General features: G+C 33.8%; 3 protein-coding genes and 1 non-coding gene across 4 annotated transcripts; 3 read left to right on the plus strand and 1 right to left on the minus strand.

Annotated features, from left to right (window-relative positions):
- Positions 1 to 1,592: 1,592 nt before the first annotated feature.
- LOC108478231 (uncharacterized) lies at positions 1,593 to 2,304 on the plus strand. The gene is made up of 2 exons (XM_017780662.2): positions 1,593 to 1,986; positions 2,086 to 2,304. The coding sequence occupies exons 1-2, from the start codon at positions 1,677 to 1,679 to the stop codon at positions 2,100 to 2,102; spliced, it is 327 nt and encodes a 108-aa protein (XP_017636151.1). The 5' UTR covers positions 1,593 to 1,676; the 3' UTR covers positions 2,103 to 2,304.
- A 4,348-nt stretch (positions 2,305 to 6,652) lies between these two features.
- TRNAW-CCA (transfer RNA tryptophan (anticodon CCA)) lies at positions 6,653 to 6,724 on the plus strand. Its single transcript has one exon. It is a non-coding gene; the product is annotated as a tRNA-Trp (tRNA).
- A 583-nt stretch (positions 6,725 to 7,307) lies between these two features.
- Positions 7,308 to 9,110, plus strand: LOC108476824 (protein FIP2). The gene has a single exon (XM_017779181.2). The coding sequence runs from the start codon at positions 7,715 to 7,717 to the stop codon at positions 8,990 to 8,992; it is 1,278 nt and encodes a 425-aa protein (XP_017634670.1). The 5' UTR covers positions 7,308 to 7,714; the 3' UTR covers positions 8,993 to 9,110.
- Positions 9,111 to 9,808: 698 nt separating this feature from the next.
- Positions 9,809 to 13,075, minus strand: LOC108478473 (cationic amino acid transporter 6, chloroplastic-like). The gene is made up of 5 exons (XM_017780932.2): positions 12,164 to 13,075; positions 11,831 to 12,053; positions 11,253 to 11,583; positions 10,928 to 11,156; positions 9,809 to 10,447 (listed from the first exon to the last, which is right to left on the minus strand). The coding sequence occupies exons 1-5, from the start codon at positions 12,549 to 12,551 to the stop codon at positions 9,894 to 9,896; spliced, it is 1,725 nt and encodes a 574-aa protein (XP_017636421.1). The 5' UTR covers positions 12,552 to 13,075; the 3' UTR covers positions 9,809 to 9,893.
- Positions 13,076 to 18,499: the final 5,424 nt, after the last annotated feature.

Genomic DNA, 18,499 nt, shown 5'->3' on the forward strand with positions numbered 1-18,499 from the left:
AAATTAAATTTTTAAAAAAATTCTAAAATGAGTATTTATTAGTTGAAAAATTATTTGGTATACTTTGCAGAGTTTATTACATTCCACGAGTAAATTGAGGATTTGACATTTATATTATAGACTTTAAAATAAATTTTAAAAATTAAATATATAAATAATTGTGACATTTATTATGAAAATTTCATAGACAATATATTAAATAATTACTCTTATTAATTTAAATAAAAGTAATAGAATAGTTTAGTGGATAGTTTTTTCTTAAAGCTAATAACATACTTATCTTAGATTGCATTATATATGTAATTTATTTATTATATATATATATATTTTAATTGCTGTGACATTAATTTAGTTAATAAATTAAATATAGTTTGGATAATAATGAAACCAATTGTAAGATATAAAATTTTTTAACAATTACAATATTTGATATTTGGCTTTATACATGTTTAAGTGGGTTAGGTGATAACGACTAGTCATTAATCAACATTGAGATGAGAATAAGATGGGAGTACAAATACAAGAACAATGGATGGTTTTGATTCACAGACTGCGGTGTACCAAGCAATGTAGTTGCAGATGTTGAAGCATCAAGCTATACACCTGTAAGACATATTTGGTTTATTTCAATAGCAAAACAACATTAAATTATTCAAGCAAGAAAAGACTTTATGAGTTATAGAAGAGAACTCCAACAAAGTTTGTCAAATCCCATTTGATAGATTATGATCGGCATAAAAAAATCATCACCAATATTAGTTGAGGTCGCTTTGTTGATAATTGAAGATAATCAAAGCTTATCTTGTTGATAACTAAAACAGTTAAAATCAATAAGAAAACATGATAATTATTTCATTCATCTCTTGTTTATTATCAAAATTATGAGGCCTATAAATGATTAATACTGATAGGATAGAGAAAAAAAGTGCACAATTCAATTCGTAATTAAAGGAACTTGTTGAATGATTTGTTTATTCCACCTTTGAGTGGCTATAGTAAACGTAAAAGGGTTAGAGTTTAGATATTGTAATTGAAGAGTATAATGAACTTATTTTTGAGCAAATTTTGCTGTTGTAACTATAAGTTAAATCCGGATTATATTAACAACTTTTAGTACTTTATGTTTATTAGGCGATGTTCCAATAAATGTGTCCACTTCACTGTACCATAACTCACTATTATCATTTTGAATTTTCAAGTAATCTTATTAAGAATTGCCAATAATATTTAAGCAAAAAATTAAGAATATTAAAAGATAAATGCTGGATTCTTTGAAGTACTATACTCTTAGACATTATCAAATGCAATTGATAATATGGTGATATTAAGAAACATTATAATAAAAAATAAAGGTTTGAAAGCAATTGAAATGCTCATGAAAATTTGAAAATAAAAAGAAAATTCCTCAATTTGCAATGTGAATTTGCCGAAGAAGTCAAAGAACAGCCAAAAAGCATTAGACATAAAAGGAAAAATCCAAAATTATTGTATTGAGCCTTGCGGCTACCACCGATTTAGGGAATGGCTTGGTTGGTGGATGGGCTGGGGCTCGGATTTCACGAACGCACTGTCCCACCCGAGCCCCCGTCGGCTATAAATATGTCAAAATTGGGTTAGGTGATAACCATAAGGTACATTTTCTTTTGTAGTGGAAGAAAAAAAAGAGAAAAAAAATTATGGAGACAAAGTCATTGGCAATGGTGGTGGTGATAACTGTTTCAGTCATGTGGGGCGTTGAAATGGCCACTGCAGAACTCAGTGCGGCTCAGTGCAAGCAAGAAAGGAACCTCGCCATTACCGCTTGCAAGCCGGTGGTTTACGGTAAGCTTCCGTCCCCGGAATGCTGCCAGCGAGTAAGGGTTACCCATCTGGAATGCGTTTGCCCCATCATCACGCCCAAGATCGCCGCCCTTATTGACGTCAACCGTGCCATCCGCCTCATTCAAGGCTGCGGTCGAAGTGTTCCTCGCCACTACAAATGTGGAAGTAAGCTACCTCTTTCAATATATCAAATTTAATTACATAAAATCCCATTTTTTTTAATGCTTCGTCGACTAAATTTCTTGTTTTATTTTTGTTTGGTAGGTATCACAACTCCATGAAATTGGCATACCTTCTGCTATACTACTGTTTACTTATGCTTGGAGGTGGAATCAGCTTCTGAAATTAAAATAATTAAACAAATAATATTGTGTTTTGAGCTATGTATAATCACTTGCTTGCATATTGGAGAGAAATATGTAAGCAATATGATATAATATGCATTACTCTGAATATTATATATATATGAATGAGTTCATATAATTTCTGTTTCCGCCATCACATAAATCACATTTAGATATTGAACAACCCCCCACCCCCAACCCCTACAAAGCGTAGATGTGATTGATTTTCTTGCACTAAAACAATGGAAAATAATTAATATAATGTGATTATTATAATTTTTGACAGAAATGTGGGAAAAGATTTGTATTTTGACGTAATTTTAAGTTAGCTCATTGAACCAAGTCGAAAGGAATTTAAGATTATTGCTTATAAAAAATGATAAATTAATTATAAATCTTAACGATTAAATTAATATTTTTTTACTAATAATTTTTTATCATTCCTTCCAAAATTGTCTTGGGACGTGATCATTACTTTTTAAAATGAAATCCTTTCCAAAGGGAACATATGAAAACCAAAGTCAAAAGAAAATCCTGCTTCTTCTTCTGGTTCACTAATTAAAGCCACTTTAACTGGAAATCGACTTGCATTTGTCCCAAACTGGGAAACTCGTTCACCAACATCTTTCATTATAATCATTCAAGTTTAAAGTGGTAAACCTTTGATTTAAAATTAATTTGGTACTGGTTGAAAAAGTCTTTTAACATTAAAAAAAAAAAAAGCAATTAGAAGCATAAACTGCAAGACCCAATCCCTCAAAGGTGACATAGCGAAGACCCAAGTCAAGGCCAAGAAAGAAACAAGTTTTCGTTAGTGGTTTAATAAAGCCACTTTAATTGGAAGTCGACTTGATTTTGATTCATTGGTGATTTGTTATCTTTCCACTGTTTTATGCTTTCAGAGATGTCAGGTCAGCTACTTCTATAAAGTAAAAGTAATTTGAGCAATTAATGTATGAACAGCTAAATGCAAATGGATACGGTCTTGTGGTTTGAAGAACAGATTTCTTGAAACTGAAAACTCCCGTTGTGTTCAGTGTTTATACAATTCACCTAGAATTTTAGAGAATGCTATCAACTTAGAGTTGTGTATGAGTTGTGTTGGGTCTTAATAAAATTTTAGGTCTAATTGTTAGGTTCGGTTTGAAAAATAGACTTAAATTTTTGTTCAAACTTGTATTAATCTTTTTAATTTTATTTTTTATATAAAATTTAAAATATATAATAAACTAAATACACTAAAAATATTAAAATAAATGTATTCCGATAAATTGAAAATAAATTAAAAAAGTCATCATATTTAAATAACACTAAAATAGTGATCTCAAAAAATAACACTAAAATAATAAGTGGAACTTAACAAACAAATGCCTCTAAAATAGTAGCAAAATTAATAATAAAACAAGTATTATATAATATCCAAACATTAACAACTAAATAGTAACAATATAATAGTAAAATGGTTGCAAAACAATGGTAAAACATGCAAAAACAGCAGAATTTTTTTATAGAAAATTCGAGCCAGGTCGAGCCTGGGACAAAAAAAAACCTTATTCGAGGGCAGACTTATTTTCTGAACAGACCTTATTTTTTGCCAAAGCTCATTTTTTTATTTAAATTTGTACATTTTTTTAACGAGCTTTTGGACCGGCCGAATGGCACAACCCATTAACAATTCTATCCTAAACCCACTTAATTTGTTGTGGCACAACAACGCTTGTCTTAGGATATCTCCTTATTAATTTTTCAGTAGCTAAAATGACATTTTCCAATCCCTAGACTCGAGTTTGGGCAAAGTACCTGCACTAACCAAAAACAACAACAGAGAGCAAGATGAGTAAATATGTAAAGACATTGAATAAGTTTTGCTCTATATTCGTGTTTATACCTCAAATGAAGTGTCTGCATAGAAATCAAGTTGGTTTTAGCTTTTTCTATTCGGCCCCCTTTTTCCCATTCTCCGGATATCCCCCTTGGAGCAGGAGAAGAATGTCATTAAATATTATTGGAAGTATCCCACGCCATATAATGATCATGACTTCAAAGTCTGCACCTCAAATTACTGATTTCATAGATTTTGAAGTTTACCGTAGAATTAACATGCAATTTGCTAAATAATTTCACACCAAAGCTATTTTCATAATTATTTTTTTTATTTGATATAGATGGAAAAAAAAAAACCTTCAGAAAAGGTGGACATCGATCAAAAGAAGATGTACATAAAGCAAACTGAAATCAATAAAACAAACTGACAAGTGACAATAGTTGAGGTCAGTGCTGGTTCCAGTCGTTTTTTGATGAACAACCTTGTGAAGGATATCCTCCTAATTCCTAAAATAACCTATAAAATTCAAATAGATTCTCGCAACATCCAAACATAAATATATTGTTAGCTTAGCCAAATGTATATATTTTAAAGTAAATTATTATCGTGTTTTTATTTTAATCATCAAATTATAAAATTTTTTAATTTTATTACTAATATTTTTTATTAGTTCTGTTTTAATAACTCGATATTAAATTATTAACGAAAATGATAATGTAATTTACAAGCTCATTCTCATGGAATCCTTTACCCAAGCCAGAAACATAGAAGACCGTAAGAACTCAAGTTATGCTTTTGACATAATTTCCCACAGCTAGAAGCACTTCCATACTGACCCAGGCCAACATTAGTTTTTATGTAGTAGTCGCAAAATAATCAGCAAACAGAAAAGGTGGTAGATGCATGCAATGCATTTGAGTGGGAAAAGACATGCATGCATACATACATATATACATGGGCTTGTCTGTCAATTATAGCAGGTGATAAAATTAATAGTACATCTCGTTTGTTCTTCCGTGGTTCTTACCCGGAGAATGGAGATACTTGTTGGGATGTGGATGATGGTGGGTAGATATGAATAGTTGGATGGCAAAACTTGAATCATTTGATGGATTTTGAATTTATCGAATGGATTGGATTTTTTTTTTAAAAAAAAGTAAATATGAGATGGAGTAAGTGGATTTTTTTTTTCGGATAGTAAGTATGAAACAGTTATGGTGATTGGTCGTCTCGTCCTGACTCACTCAATTATATATATTTTATATTTAAATATTCTTTTGAAGAAATATGTTTAAATATTTAGTTAATTTTTAAAAGATTGAAAAAAATAAAATATAAATGGCAAAAATTAAATTAAAATGATGTGGGGCGAGACGAGAATGGGTGCATCTAACATGCATGGAGGTGGTAGTCATTTTCAAGATTACATATCTATAGTGGAGTGGAGCAAGTGGTAGAATAGAACATGTCAATTGTGAAGTAGTAGTGAAATTAGCAATATCTGTCTCACCCCGCTCAATTTCCATCTCTCAAACCACAAAATCCCAGCACCTGCAAACCACCTGAGAATGAGGTGTGGCTTGAACATGTCCTGGATCCATCGAGGCTAGGGGTGAGTATTCGATCAAGTTGAGTCGAATTGAATAAAAAAATTTCGAGTTAGTCGAGTTGACAAATCCTATTTTAGCAACCAAACTCAATTTGAATTTTTTTCGAATTAAATCAAATCGAATTGAGCCGAATTGAGTTGAGTTAATGAATCCTATTATTTATACTCAATATTGTTGCGTTTATATGGATCGATTTTTTAACTAGTAGATGAAGTACAAGATTATTTAACTACATAAACAATATAATGGTTTTGCCTTTTAACTTAATGAGTAAACATTTATCAAAATGGCATAATTTTACCTTTTAACTCGAATAATTCATATTCGAGTTAAATTGAAAAACTTAATTTTTTTATTCGAGTTGATCTGAATAACTTGATCAACTCAAATAACTCGAATTATTTGATTCAAAATTTGAATTTTTTATCGAATTTTTTGAATCAAATCGGATTTTACTCATCCTTAATCGAGGCTACCACTGTACCACAATCTACATTTGAACAACAAAGGCAGTGGACCAAGTTTTATCTTTCAAGGACATTATGGGGAGCCCCTTTCTGTTAGGAAAAAGTTAAAGCCAATCGAATGGCACCAACATGAACATGAGTGTAGTAGCCAGCCGTGTGGTGGAATCTGGGTCGGGATATTGAGATTGATCTAACGTCTCCTGTTCACCAGACAACTCCCTGTGACTCGGATAGATTCATTAGGTTTGCTTTTTGGAGGATTAAGGAGTGTTTATTCACAGATTTGGAGGCTGTTGATTTTTTCAGAGGTATGGAGAAGGAAGTTTTTAAACTATAAGAAGGACAAGAGGTTTCTGTGTTCTGCAGTGCCAAAAGTTTTCATAATCTCTCCTCAAAATAGCTTAATCCCAGCTACACGCCCTTAGTTTTTAACAGACGCTTTGACACATACATTAACACAAACAAAAATAGAACTCTTTAAGGACTATCGCGTCGACGCAAAACAAAGATCCTTTATGGCCTCAGGTAACTTTTTTTGTAATACAATTTAGTTTTAATAAAATAGAAAAGCAGTGCACCACCCAAGGATCCGTGGCGCAATGGTAGCGCGTCTGACTCCAGATCAGAAGGTTGCGTGTTCGATTCACGTCGGGTTCAAACCCCGGTCCTATTTGGAATTCCTTTTTGTTTTATTTTTATTCTTTTCACTTTCAAACTGGAACAGAAACTCTTTTCTGTTCAGTGTTCAAACTTCGTAGGCTAAACTATTCAATTTAAGAGGATGCAATGCAACCAACTTGGTCTTTTTTCATGGCTCTAAACCCAGTTATCTTGTTCCAGCACAACAACCCCTCTCTTTGAATATCTGATATCCTTCATCAATTTGTCAATAGCTAACGTGACATTTACCTATGTCCCAGACTCAGATTTGGGCAAAGTCCCTGCACTAATCAAACACAACAACAGAACAGGTGAGTGAGTATATATGTAAATGATGGCACACAAAATACCATACCAAGTACCAACCCATAGCCATAGGGTCTTGGACAACACAAACAATCCAGTAACAAATGCTAGTACCACAAAACGAAGACGTTTCACTTTATCTGCTTCAACAGAACTGAAACTCATTTGAATGATGTTTTTAAAGCCCAAATTAAGTTAAACTTTTAATCCACTAAAAAAGCCCAAAAGATTCAGACCACTTCCGACATCCGACCAAGCAAGTGGCCAACACCTTTCGTTTTCATGGCAGCAGCGCAACCACCATCAGTCCAACGCGATCCCCTCCCCCACTTTGACAGAGAAAGTGGGCTCAGTCTCAGCCTCAGCACCTCGATTAGTTGACTTCAACTGCTTCATGTGCGTGTTTAGTGCCGGACTCTTGCATTTCCCACACTTAAGAAAAAAAAAAAGGACCTTACGTGTTTCGCTGTCGCTTGACACACTCCACCCCACACCATCCCCCTCCCGCACGATAGCCGCCTCTCACTCATCAGGCAACCCCATTTACCCAACCAACCGCCTCTTTAATCGCTTTCATATTACCCCCCCCCTTTTTTTTGCTTCTGTTTAATCCATCCTGAAACAAATGCTCCCTTCTTTTTTCCTTACCCTACACCCACCACCACCGCCTTCTTTCTCCTTATGTCGACTACAACTTCTCCTCCTCTTCCCCAACCCTCCTCCGCCACTGCTGCACGACGGGTTCCTCCCCCGTGCTGGACTAAAGACGAAACCCTGGCGTTGATCGACGCTTATAAGGACAAATGGTTTGCTCTTAGACGCGGGAACCTGAAAGCATCGGATTGGGACGCCGTGTCGGACGTGGTATCCTCCGCTTCTGATCCTGGAACCGTGAAATCATCCGTTCAGTGCCGGCATAAGATCGAGAAGCTGAGGAAGCGTTACCGTGCCGAGAAGCAACGGAGCCTTAAAAATTCGGGCAAGTTCTCTTCTTCTTGGGACTTGTATCCCCTGCTTGATTCTATGAATTTTGCATCGACCTCGGTTGCTGGATCTGATGATCAAGATCAGACTATTGATCATAAAGTTACTGTATTTGGTGACTTTTGCTTGAAATCGAACAAGCATGAAAATATTGATGGGAATTCTGGGTCTAATCTAGGTTTTGATCGTGAATTTAGAGGTGGGTATAATTCAAGTTTTAATTTTGATCACAAATGGCAGGAAAATGGGGGTTTTGTGGCCAAAGGAATTAAAAAATTCAAGAGTGACGGTAGAATTGGCGATGGGTATGGTTCTATGGTTGATTTTGATCATAGTTTTGGTCAGCATGTTGATAGTCTTGGAGAGTTTCCTCTTAAGACCTTAGGCGATAGGAGTTTTTTGAACGTGGGATTCAAATCAAAGAATTATGGTTGCCCTAATCTAAATTATGATTATGATAATGATTCAAAAGAGTATAGCATTGATGAAGAAATGGGGTTTCGAGCTAGAGATTCAGGTGCTTGGGATTCAGTGCCCCAAGGTATTCATCAAAAGAAACGTGGTAGAGTTGATATGAACTTTGAACCAGGTGGTGACTGTAGGGGTTTAAATGGAGATGCTTCTTGTTCAAGGCCAGGGCTTGAGAGAAAGAATGCTGGTGCTGGAGTCAAGAGGGGTGTGGATCCAGTTGATGAGATGGTTTCCTCAATTAAGTTGCTGGCTGAAGGGTTTGTGAGGATGGAGAAGATGAAGATGGAAATGGTGAAGGAGATTGAGAAGATGAGAATGGAGATGGAGATGAAGCATAACGAGATGATACTCGAATCACAACAAAAGATCGTGGATGCGTTTTCCAGTGCGTTGTTGTCGGAAAAGAAGAAAAAGAAAAAGAAACCATCCTTAATGTTCTCAAACATGAACGGAAATGGGGTTGGAGAATGGCAAGAAGATGCTTTCATTAAGAAAGAAAGGTAGATATTGTTTCACCTATTAATTTAGTTTACTTGCATTTTAAATTGGCCAAATGTTCTTAGAAACAATGCAAACTTAGATTGATTCTCTTCCTTCTAATTCAAAATTAAAGTGCAACTTACATTGATTGCCTCTCATTATTTGCCAGTATATATATATATATTCTTGATCTACGCTCTGTGAATGTGGCTTTCAATCCTTTATGACATCAAAGAACATGGTTGAATTTCTTTAACTAGAATTTACCAAATGCAGTTCATTTTTCTTAGTTCTAGTCATGATTGGATTTCTGTACATCATAAATCTGTATTTGTGCCTGCCCTGTATTTCGTTTCATCTAAAAAGAGCAGCACTCAAAAAGGATTCTTTCGTGATGATTCTAACATTCATGACATTGCATCTTTTATCCTTTTAAAGCCTTTGGCTACATTCAGTGGGATAATGACACCTTTATTATAAAAAGGAAAATTTTGTAGATAAGCTGACAGTGTACTCATTTTGGATGAGCTTGTCATTTAATGACAAAAGAATAAATAAATAAATTTGGCCGCTAGGCTTATACTTTTCCAAAGAGGTTCAAATATTGCATTCTTTATTTCTCTATAGTGCATGTCCTAAGCCTAATCTCAATCAACCTTGGCAATGCCACTCCTAAAAGTTCATGTTTTTTCCATGCTTTTTGTCATATTGCTGTTGTCTTTTGGTAATCAGAATCATGCTTAATTTATGAGTTTCTTTCAAAGGGGGATATCTTATAGACTTGGCGAGTTCTATGGAATTGTTAATCTAGCTAACTGAATTTCGGATAAAAACCAAAAAGAAAAAACAAGGCTTAGATAATAGAAAATTGGAAGGAAATGAGAGGAAAAGCGTGATTTTTCAAATTTTAAATTAACATAAATTGTTAAACCTCTAGCTTTGTTAGTTGGATAGATGGGTTTGGCACTTCATTAACAGCCATTTCCATTTCCATCCCCATCTCTTCTGCTTCAAACGTTGAATGAACTCCATATAATACATAGAACAAAGTTATCAAAAGTCCCCATAACGCAAACCTTTGGAATGAGAGCATCTTCAGTGTGGTCATAAGGAAGACATTAAGGAAAATGGATACAGCAGCCGGCCAAGGCATGAATGGCACTGACCACTCGCTTGGCTGCCCTAGGCAAGGCACCGTGTACTGGAAGAAGGCTGTAACGACCATAATTATCCCGCCGAAAAGAGGCAAACCCCACCATTGCTGCTCGAGTTTCCATGATATCGAGAAGCCTATTGCACATGATGTAATGAGGAAGAGGAAGGAGAGTGTGGGGAAAGGTGGATTTTTGCTTGTTAGCACATATTTTCGGTAGATAAGAGCATTGGCCACCAGGTAGAACACCAACAGTGTGCCGATAGAGATGATTTCAATCACTATGTCCAAGTCAGTGAAGAGTGCTATTGATGCTGTGCAAAGCCCTGCATCATGGACACGGATTAAAATTCTCTTTTATTATGTCTTACAATCACAATGGTATTTGATTGATGTACATAAAGAATTGCACTGAAGAACATGGTGTTGCTATGCAATCAGGAATGTCTGCCATTGTTGTTATTTAATCCATTGTAAAGTTATAGCTCTAATCGTGATTGAAAGTGACATCAAATTAATCAAGAATTTGTGGTGAATAACCCTCTCATCAAATACCACACCAACCCAAAGAGAAAAAGAGAGGAAAAAAACAAAATAAAAGTCAATGGGAAGTGGTAATTAAGAGAGGGGAGGGTTAGGATATAAAGAAGAAATTTAAACATAAACTTAGCAGTTGTCAAGCACTTCTCCATTAGACTTTATTGTTCCCATTTAATGGTTTTTTTCTTTTCTTTTTTCTCTTTTTAAGTGTTAAGGAGTTAGAAGTATAACATACAATACAAGGTTAAGAAAAAAATTTCACATACCCAAAAAGAGTGTGGCATTCAATGGGGTGCCTGTTGAAGGATGCACCTTAGATAACCAGGATGGCACCAACCTGGCCCTTCCTATAACACACAGGTACCTGGCTTGGCCTAACATGGCGACCAAAAGAGAAGCCACTATCCCCAAGCTTGCTCCTGCCCCAACTATATTCCCTGCCCACTTCCAACCAATTCTTTGAAAAGCCATTGAATATGATGCCTTTTCAGCTATCTATACATGATGTGAAAAACAATGTAAGAATGTGTAATTATATATCAATATTGTGTTTCTATACTTGAGGATTTGATCAAGTTTGAGATGATTGACCTGATTGTAAGGAACCATCACGCACAAAGCCAAGGCCATGAGGCAGTAAAGTCCGGAGACAATAAAAACCGAACCGATGATCCCCACCGGAAGGGTCACCGGAGGGTTTTGGATCTCTTCAGCCAAGGTTGAGACTGAGTCATAGCCTATGTAGCTGAAGTAAACTATAGCTGCTCCATCAAGAACCCCTCTAATACCATTAGGAGTTAGCCCTGTTGGCTTCACCAAGTTTTCCACACTTCCATTGCAGAAACCGATGATTATGATGAATCCAAAGAACACAATATGAAAGGCTGTCATAATTAGGTTCAAGATTGAGCTTTCCTTTGTACTGCAAACCCAAAGATAGAAACATCCATGACTTTCAAAATCCACTAACAATAATGAATAAAATAATAATAAGGGTATAGTAATTGTTGGCTTGATCATAATAAAAACAAACAAAAAAAAAAGACTAAACAACAAATAATAAATTAGAAAACTTGTTCATGAGCATAGATCCAAGGCACTAATAAACAGGTTAACAGAAATAGTAGCAAAACAATATTATTTAAGAATTTTGAAGTGAGAAATCAAACCTATGGCATAAGCAGAAAGTGAGAATAAGAACAAGAGCAACGGCTGAGAAATCCAACTTGTTATAGCCTTGTAGCAATCCAGGAACTTCCACTCTCCAGGAATTGGGATCACTTATCCCAAAGGCTGAGCATAAATACTCTGTAAAACTTCTGGCCACGGCGGCGTTTGATAATACATACTCCATTAATATGTTTGCTCCAGCAAAATAGCCCACAAATTCTCCTATGAAAGGGATATTGGAGAAGATGATGTATATATATTGCTATATTATAATCATTTGAATCAAGAAATGGAGGAAAAGAAGAGTTAGAGAAACTGTAATGAATACATACCAAAAGTCACTCTCAGGTAACTGAAGGCACCACCAGCAACAGGAATCTGGACTGAAAATTCAGTGTAACACAAAGAAGAAAGAAGTGCTGATATTCCGGCAATGATGTAGGATATGAAGACTGATGGACCAGAGTGATTACGGGCTACGGGTCCAGTGGTGACGAAAACGCCAACACCAAGCATTCCACCTACACCAAGAGCTACTAAATCATACCATCTAAGTTTCCTCTTCATATCAGCACCAGACCTTAGCCTTACTTGATTAAGCTCTTGGTCTGGGGTCCATGTTGCTAGCATTCTCTTTCTAAGCCTATGAGGGGTTTGAGAAAGAGACTTGAAATAGTTGAAGAAGATAGTTTTGTTGTCTTTGGATTGAATGGTTGCCATGTTTGTGAAACAAGTTTATTGTTTTGTGGCTTTCCATGAGAAGCTTGAACCATGAGGCCAGGGTTTAAATATGCATTTAGAAGAGAGAGAAAGAGAGATATGAGATATTTGATATTTGATAGATTCTTTTTTATTTATAAAGTTTGATGCAGAACAAATTGGTGACCCTTAGCTTCAATGAAAAATACCTAGTTGTCCTTTGGTGTACTACTGTATTCAGACTGACAACTCTACCCTTTAATCTCTCCCTTACAGAACAACAACCAGCTTTTTATAAACCCAAGACTCCAAAGGGGGTTCATCGTGTTATAGAAGCATGCAAAGAAAAAAAAAGGTCTACCCATTTTGAAAAACTATGTAAGGATAGACATTGACCTAATCTTTTGGAATTTCCACATCAGAAACTTTGAAAATATACGACAAGCATCCCCCATACATACAAGCAATTAAGTTTTGCATTTGCAGTTTTGCACCCACCATTCTTGGGAATAATTGAACTTGATTCCTCAATACAACATTCACAGTTTGCAGCAGCAGAGCAGATACAGTAGTAGTGTATAAAGTTTATGTCCCACTGAAACAAAAGATTGATGTTTGATGTGTGATAAAGTCAATGACGACATTCAAGTTTATCATGAAACTGTGTATATATACATATATATAATATTTATGGACTGTGGTGAATATTGTGGAAGGTTGTATTATGTAATTACCTTTTAGGTAGAAATTAGCAGGTGGAAATTAGACGATGACTATCGATCATGTGTGCAGGAATATGCAATGCAATTACCGTTTGTAAAATATTCCTTTTTCTCATTCATGTTACTCTATATACTAATTCAATGGTCGTTCACTCTGCTGTGAAACAGACTGAAAAGTCCATTCAATCCCTTTTCTTTCTACAGGCAACACATGATCAGCAGGGACTGCAGCAGCTAAAATCTCCCAAAGAAAAAGAAATGGAAAAACTAAAACATAGGAAGAAAGAAGATATATATGTGTGTGTGTGTATGTATGTATGTATTGTTTGGATTTAGAGTTGTGCGGTTTTGACTTGTTTATGTATTGCTTTTAGTTGATAATTTTTTACTTTGTTATTGTATTAGTTTTTCTAATGTTTCGTGCAGAGAAATAGTAATTAGCCTGTCAAGATGGTGTGAAGAGTTTTGGGTTTTTTTTTTTGAGATTATATTGTTGATATCCTTTGAAAAATAGGATATGATGAGTGTTTGAAATAAGAAATAAGGGAATTCACTGAGTTGATTGGGTTGGTTATTTAAATGATATATGTCATCAATTTATAGGAGATTTTTGGAAGAGTGGATTAAATTTATTTGTTTAAAAAATGAATTGTTTATTGAGATTTTCATTTTTGAATGATTGAATTTATCGAATTAGTTATTTTCGTCTTTGGATACTTTTATCATATATATCAAGTGATTGAACAAAAAAAAATGGTAACATTTAGACGTACAAATGTGAGATTTGCAAAAGTCAAAAGAATTTAGGTTTAGACAATACAATCAATAGAATTGTCCGTACATTATGCTTGTTGACACAGAGGTTTGATCATTGTCTAGCTATCCTTGTTGTAAAGTGCATGGTTGTGACAATTGGCTCAAGATTCAAACTGATCAGATGGATAAAGAAGTAATTAATTAATATTTTAAGCATATCCAATATATCATTTGCCAACCTTCTTACGGTTTCATCTTCCTGTATGTACCCTTTTTCTTTTCCTTTTGCTAAATTCATATGTAGCTGAGCCTGATAGCTCTATAGATTGTGTTTTTATCCTTCTTCTTTACCATATTCCCATCTCAAAATTGTGGGAATTGACTTAATTGCATTAAATCTTACACAGAAAACCTCTATGCATTAACTTTGTATTATACTGATCCTTTGGTATAATTAAAATTATTACCAGTGTTTATTAAAATTGGATTAAAATGCATAGACACCATTATTAAATTAACACCGTCTCAAGCAAACTTATCCAAGAGCTTTCTACTTTTAGTTCATTGTCCTTTTCTTTTTCTTTTTTTTTTTTTTTTTTTTTGTCCTCGAGAATCATTATCAGTTAAAAGGACACTTAAATGCAGAGTATACAAAACAAAGCTATGAATAGTAACAACAGGAATTAATGAATCTTCATCGTCTTGATAGTGATTTTAAAAGCAGGTGCTGCTAAAGAAAAATTCATGTTGAGATTGAGCTGCCCTTGGTCCTCTACGAGTCACACGCGTCACAATGGGACACAAATTGGATATATGCGTGTGTATGCCAAGATCTACAAGGATTTTTTATAGTTATGGAGGCAAAGCTACGAGATTCCTCCACTTGGAAGTGTCCACAGGATTTCCAAGATTTAACTGCTTTTCTTGAAATGGGATTGCTGTTATACGGGGATAAAAATAAATTTATAAGAAGTTAATGAATGTTTTAAAGAATGTATTAATGTCTTTTTTTTCTACCTATTTTCACCTATATTATAGTGTGTAAAAGAATTATTAGCAAATGAACATTGAAAATACAATGAAGCTTAATAATTGTCTATGTTTTGCACTGACGAAAACAATTCACTAAGCGTTGAGCGAAGCATAGCAAATATATTTATTCCTATAAAAAATTCTGCAATAATTCTTTATAAAACAATTTAGGAATATAAAATATAGTGGGAGAATAGAAAGAAACTTTTGATGTGTTTTTCTGATATGTCGGGTAAATGAAATTTGGCTCCTATTTACAGGAACTCTTATGTCTTTTCATAAGAACACAACTATTTAAATGGATAGTCATATCTTTTAACAATAAACATGATTATTCAATAGATGTATCCTTAAATAATTACGATTCATTATTAATAATAAAGTGATATAATTTTTGAATTTAAGAGACATAATTCATTATTATGAAATGTGATAACTTTTGCTTAATAACTAAGTGATATAACTTCCGGTTATTTATAATTTTTCATTTGTAATTATTGAAACACTATATATATTTTAAAATATTCCAACAAAGATTAAAAGTAAGATCACAACCGGATAATTGTTTGATATAAAAATAAAATGATGAACTCTATTTCATATTTGAACTTTAGAGATTACTCCTTAACACCCAGTTTGCAATCATACATTTCCTAACAAGAAAGCTTTTAGATTCAGTTCCCTTTTTTCTCAAATTTCAAAGCTCCATCTTCAAAACAAAACCCTAGTGACCCTAGTGAAAGAGAAATGTTACTGTCAATTTCATAAAAGAAAAATGTATATTATATGATTATATGTCATTGGAATTGACTTCAAAAGCAAGAAAAGAACTTTCTCAATCTTTGTAAAAAGTCCATCTATCACATTCCTAGTTCATATTATGCGAAAAAAGCAAAAATAATGTTGATTTTAAGCAAATCATTGCTGCTTTAAGCATGCAGCTAAATAGGAAGAGGCTGCTATATAAAGAGATTAAAAAGAACAGGACATTAAATTACTTCCTACTGTTCCTTAATCTATGTAGTTACTTGAAAGATGTGACGATGAATTTAGAACATGACTAATACGCGATTAATGATGACTTTAGATGGTCAGTGAAATTGAAAATAACAATAGTGGTTAAATTAATTTTTGTGGCAATAAGACTGATTATTGAGCGGTGATATTAAAATAAATTGTGAGAATGTATTTAGATTTAAACGTAATTACAATTATAAGGTAAGAATGAGAATTGACTATTAAAGACATTAGACTAAAAATTATATATAGTAAGAGATTTAAATTATTTTAATTTTATGAAATTATTAAAATAAATCTAATTCTAATTCTACTAATAAAATAATATGTATGATAATATTTTTGGATTTTGTTCTTGATATAACTATTTATTGTTTATTAAAATAATTACTTATATTAATCCTAGTGTATTGATCATTATTTTATGATATTTAAAGTAAAAATTTGAAATATTTTAATTAATTGCTTAGCAAAAATATTTTAATTAAAGTCATTTTTTATATATACTCTTTTTACAATTTCATTTAGAGCAATTATCAAGATAGCCCAACATCATTCAACATTGAAAAACATTATTTAAAGATAAGGGCAATTTGGAAATTGAAAAAATACACACAATTGCACCTAAAAGCTCGAGTGAAAAATGGCTGGTACGTTCCACCAATCTCACCACAGTCAAATAACACAGGAACACTAGTTAAAGGGCCTTTTTTTTTTTTTACATAAAAAGCTTGGACCACACCTAAATATGGCATCCAAAAAAGCCTAAATGGAATTGAATTAAACCCCGAACTCAAATTAGCTTTAAACTAAAGCATTTCAGCCACGTTTTTTTCTGTATAAGATTACAAACTAATCAGACGGTTGAGATATGGGTATTGGATTTTTAAAAACCTATGAACACAATCGTAAGCATATTCACACAACTAAAGTTAAAGTAAGGGAGTGGCCTTTATTTTTTCAGTGCTTTACAAAATGATTGGTACTTAAGTTGCACTCAGGAAGCTAGTAGGAAGTTCTTGATCCTTATGCTTTTTCCCATTGACCTCACTCCTCACCTCTCCCATTAAGTGTTATCAAAGCACCTTTTAATTAAACATTATATCAATAGGTGAAAAGTGTGTTGTTTTTATTATCAGAAAAGACAATTTACTAATGAAAAAGTTGGGGAAAAAAAAAGAATAGTGAGAGAGTCATTTCCAGAGAAGCTAGGTGTCCCCTTTTTTATGGAAGGAATCAGCATTGCTAATACTTGTAAATTTACTAGGTGCCTTTTAAACTATTCTTTAATGAGACTAGCTTTCTGGGATTTAGTAGCTAGGTTATGACCTATTAATGGCTTTATTGTTTATAGTAGTAATTAACTTATAACTTGCCAAAGGATCATGTACCTTAATGGTATATCCTTCTTTTATTAATTATTTGAAGTTTTTTTTCTATCTCCAATCTTAGCATGCAAGAATAGTTCTAAGAGCTACTAAGCTATAGACAGAGCTTTCTGAGGATATGCATCAGACATTCTTTTAGGCCAAATGTGCTAAGGTTAGATCCATAATGGCAACCACTGATGATAAAGCATGAAGAGAAGAGACCTTCCCGTGATTCATGTTGTTATATAATATAAAGCAAATGAAAGAAATTTGTTAGGGGAATGATATTTAACTTCATTGTCCCCATTCAATATTTTATTAGCAAAAGCCAGAATTCAAGGGTGGGAATGGATAGAAAATTGAAAAACAAAGGCCTCATCCAACTCAATTCCAAAAACCAATAAAATACTTGCCATGACCATGAAAATCATGGATTAGATTAACTTCATGGAGACTTATAAAGGTTGTACCGGCTTGTGGTTCGAATTAAATATATATCTCTCTTTAACAGAATCTCGGGATTTGGAGATTTTTATACAAAGAAGGTTTCAATCTAAAGACAAGAAAGAGTTACAAATGTTAAGATTCGTCTCTTTCAACTTAAGGGTGACGGCATTTATGAACCACTTGGGTTAAGCCCAGGTTCGGTACATGAAGCAGATTATATGGCAGCCATGAACAGCCAATCTAATTAATGGAATAATTGCGTCACTCAGAATCTACAACTTTCCTATTTGAGTTCAAACTTTTATACAGTGGATTTTTTGAGACCCAACAATCGGCAGAAATCAGTATTTTATGTCAACTTTACATAATGGAAGCTCTTTATGTAATCACCTGCACAGCATACAACATAATAAATCTACTTTTTTTTTGTCTGTTTCTTGTTTTTTTTCTCTCAGCTATCAGGGTTTCAGTTGGTTCTAAACGTTTCGAATCCACATTCAGATTAAGTGCACCCTCTCCGTAGGGGAGAAAAACGTATAAAATATTAACTATGATGTGAGGAAATGAAACCACTAGCAGCAGAAATGTGTTAGTTTATGGAAATACCTTTAAATGGTGGCATCTA

This window comes from Gossypium arboreum, chromosome 12 (genome assembly GCF_025698485.1).
Source record: "Gossypium arboreum isolate Shixiya-1 chromosome 12, ASM2569848v2, whole genome shotgun sequence".
NCBI classification, from domain to species: Eukaryota; Viridiplantae; Streptophyta; class Magnoliopsida; order Malvales; family Malvaceae; genus Gossypium; species Gossypium arboreum.

Excerpts from the sequence above, each read along its gene's own strand:
- LOC108478231 (XM_017780662.2), top strand. The coding sequence starts at position 1,677 with ATGGAGACAAAGTCATTGGCAATGGTGGTGGTGATAACTGTTTCAGTC.
- LOC108476824 (XM_017779181.2), top strand. The coding sequence starts at position 7,715 with ATGTCGACTACAACTTCTCCTCCTCTTCCCCAACCCTCCTCCGCCACT.
- LOC108478473 (XM_017780932.2), bottom strand. The coding sequence starts at position 12,551 with ATGGCAACCATTCAATCCAAAGACAACAAAACTATCTTCTTCAACTAT. Across the intron at positions 11,157-11,252 it reads TGATGGTTCCTTACAATCAG|ATAGCTGAAAAGGCATCATA; the intron begins GTCAATCATCTC and ends CATCATGTATAG. Across the intron at positions 10,448-10,927 it reads GAATGCCACACTCTTTTTGG|GGCTTTGCACAGCATCAATA; the intron begins GTATGTGAAATT and ends TCCATGATGCAG.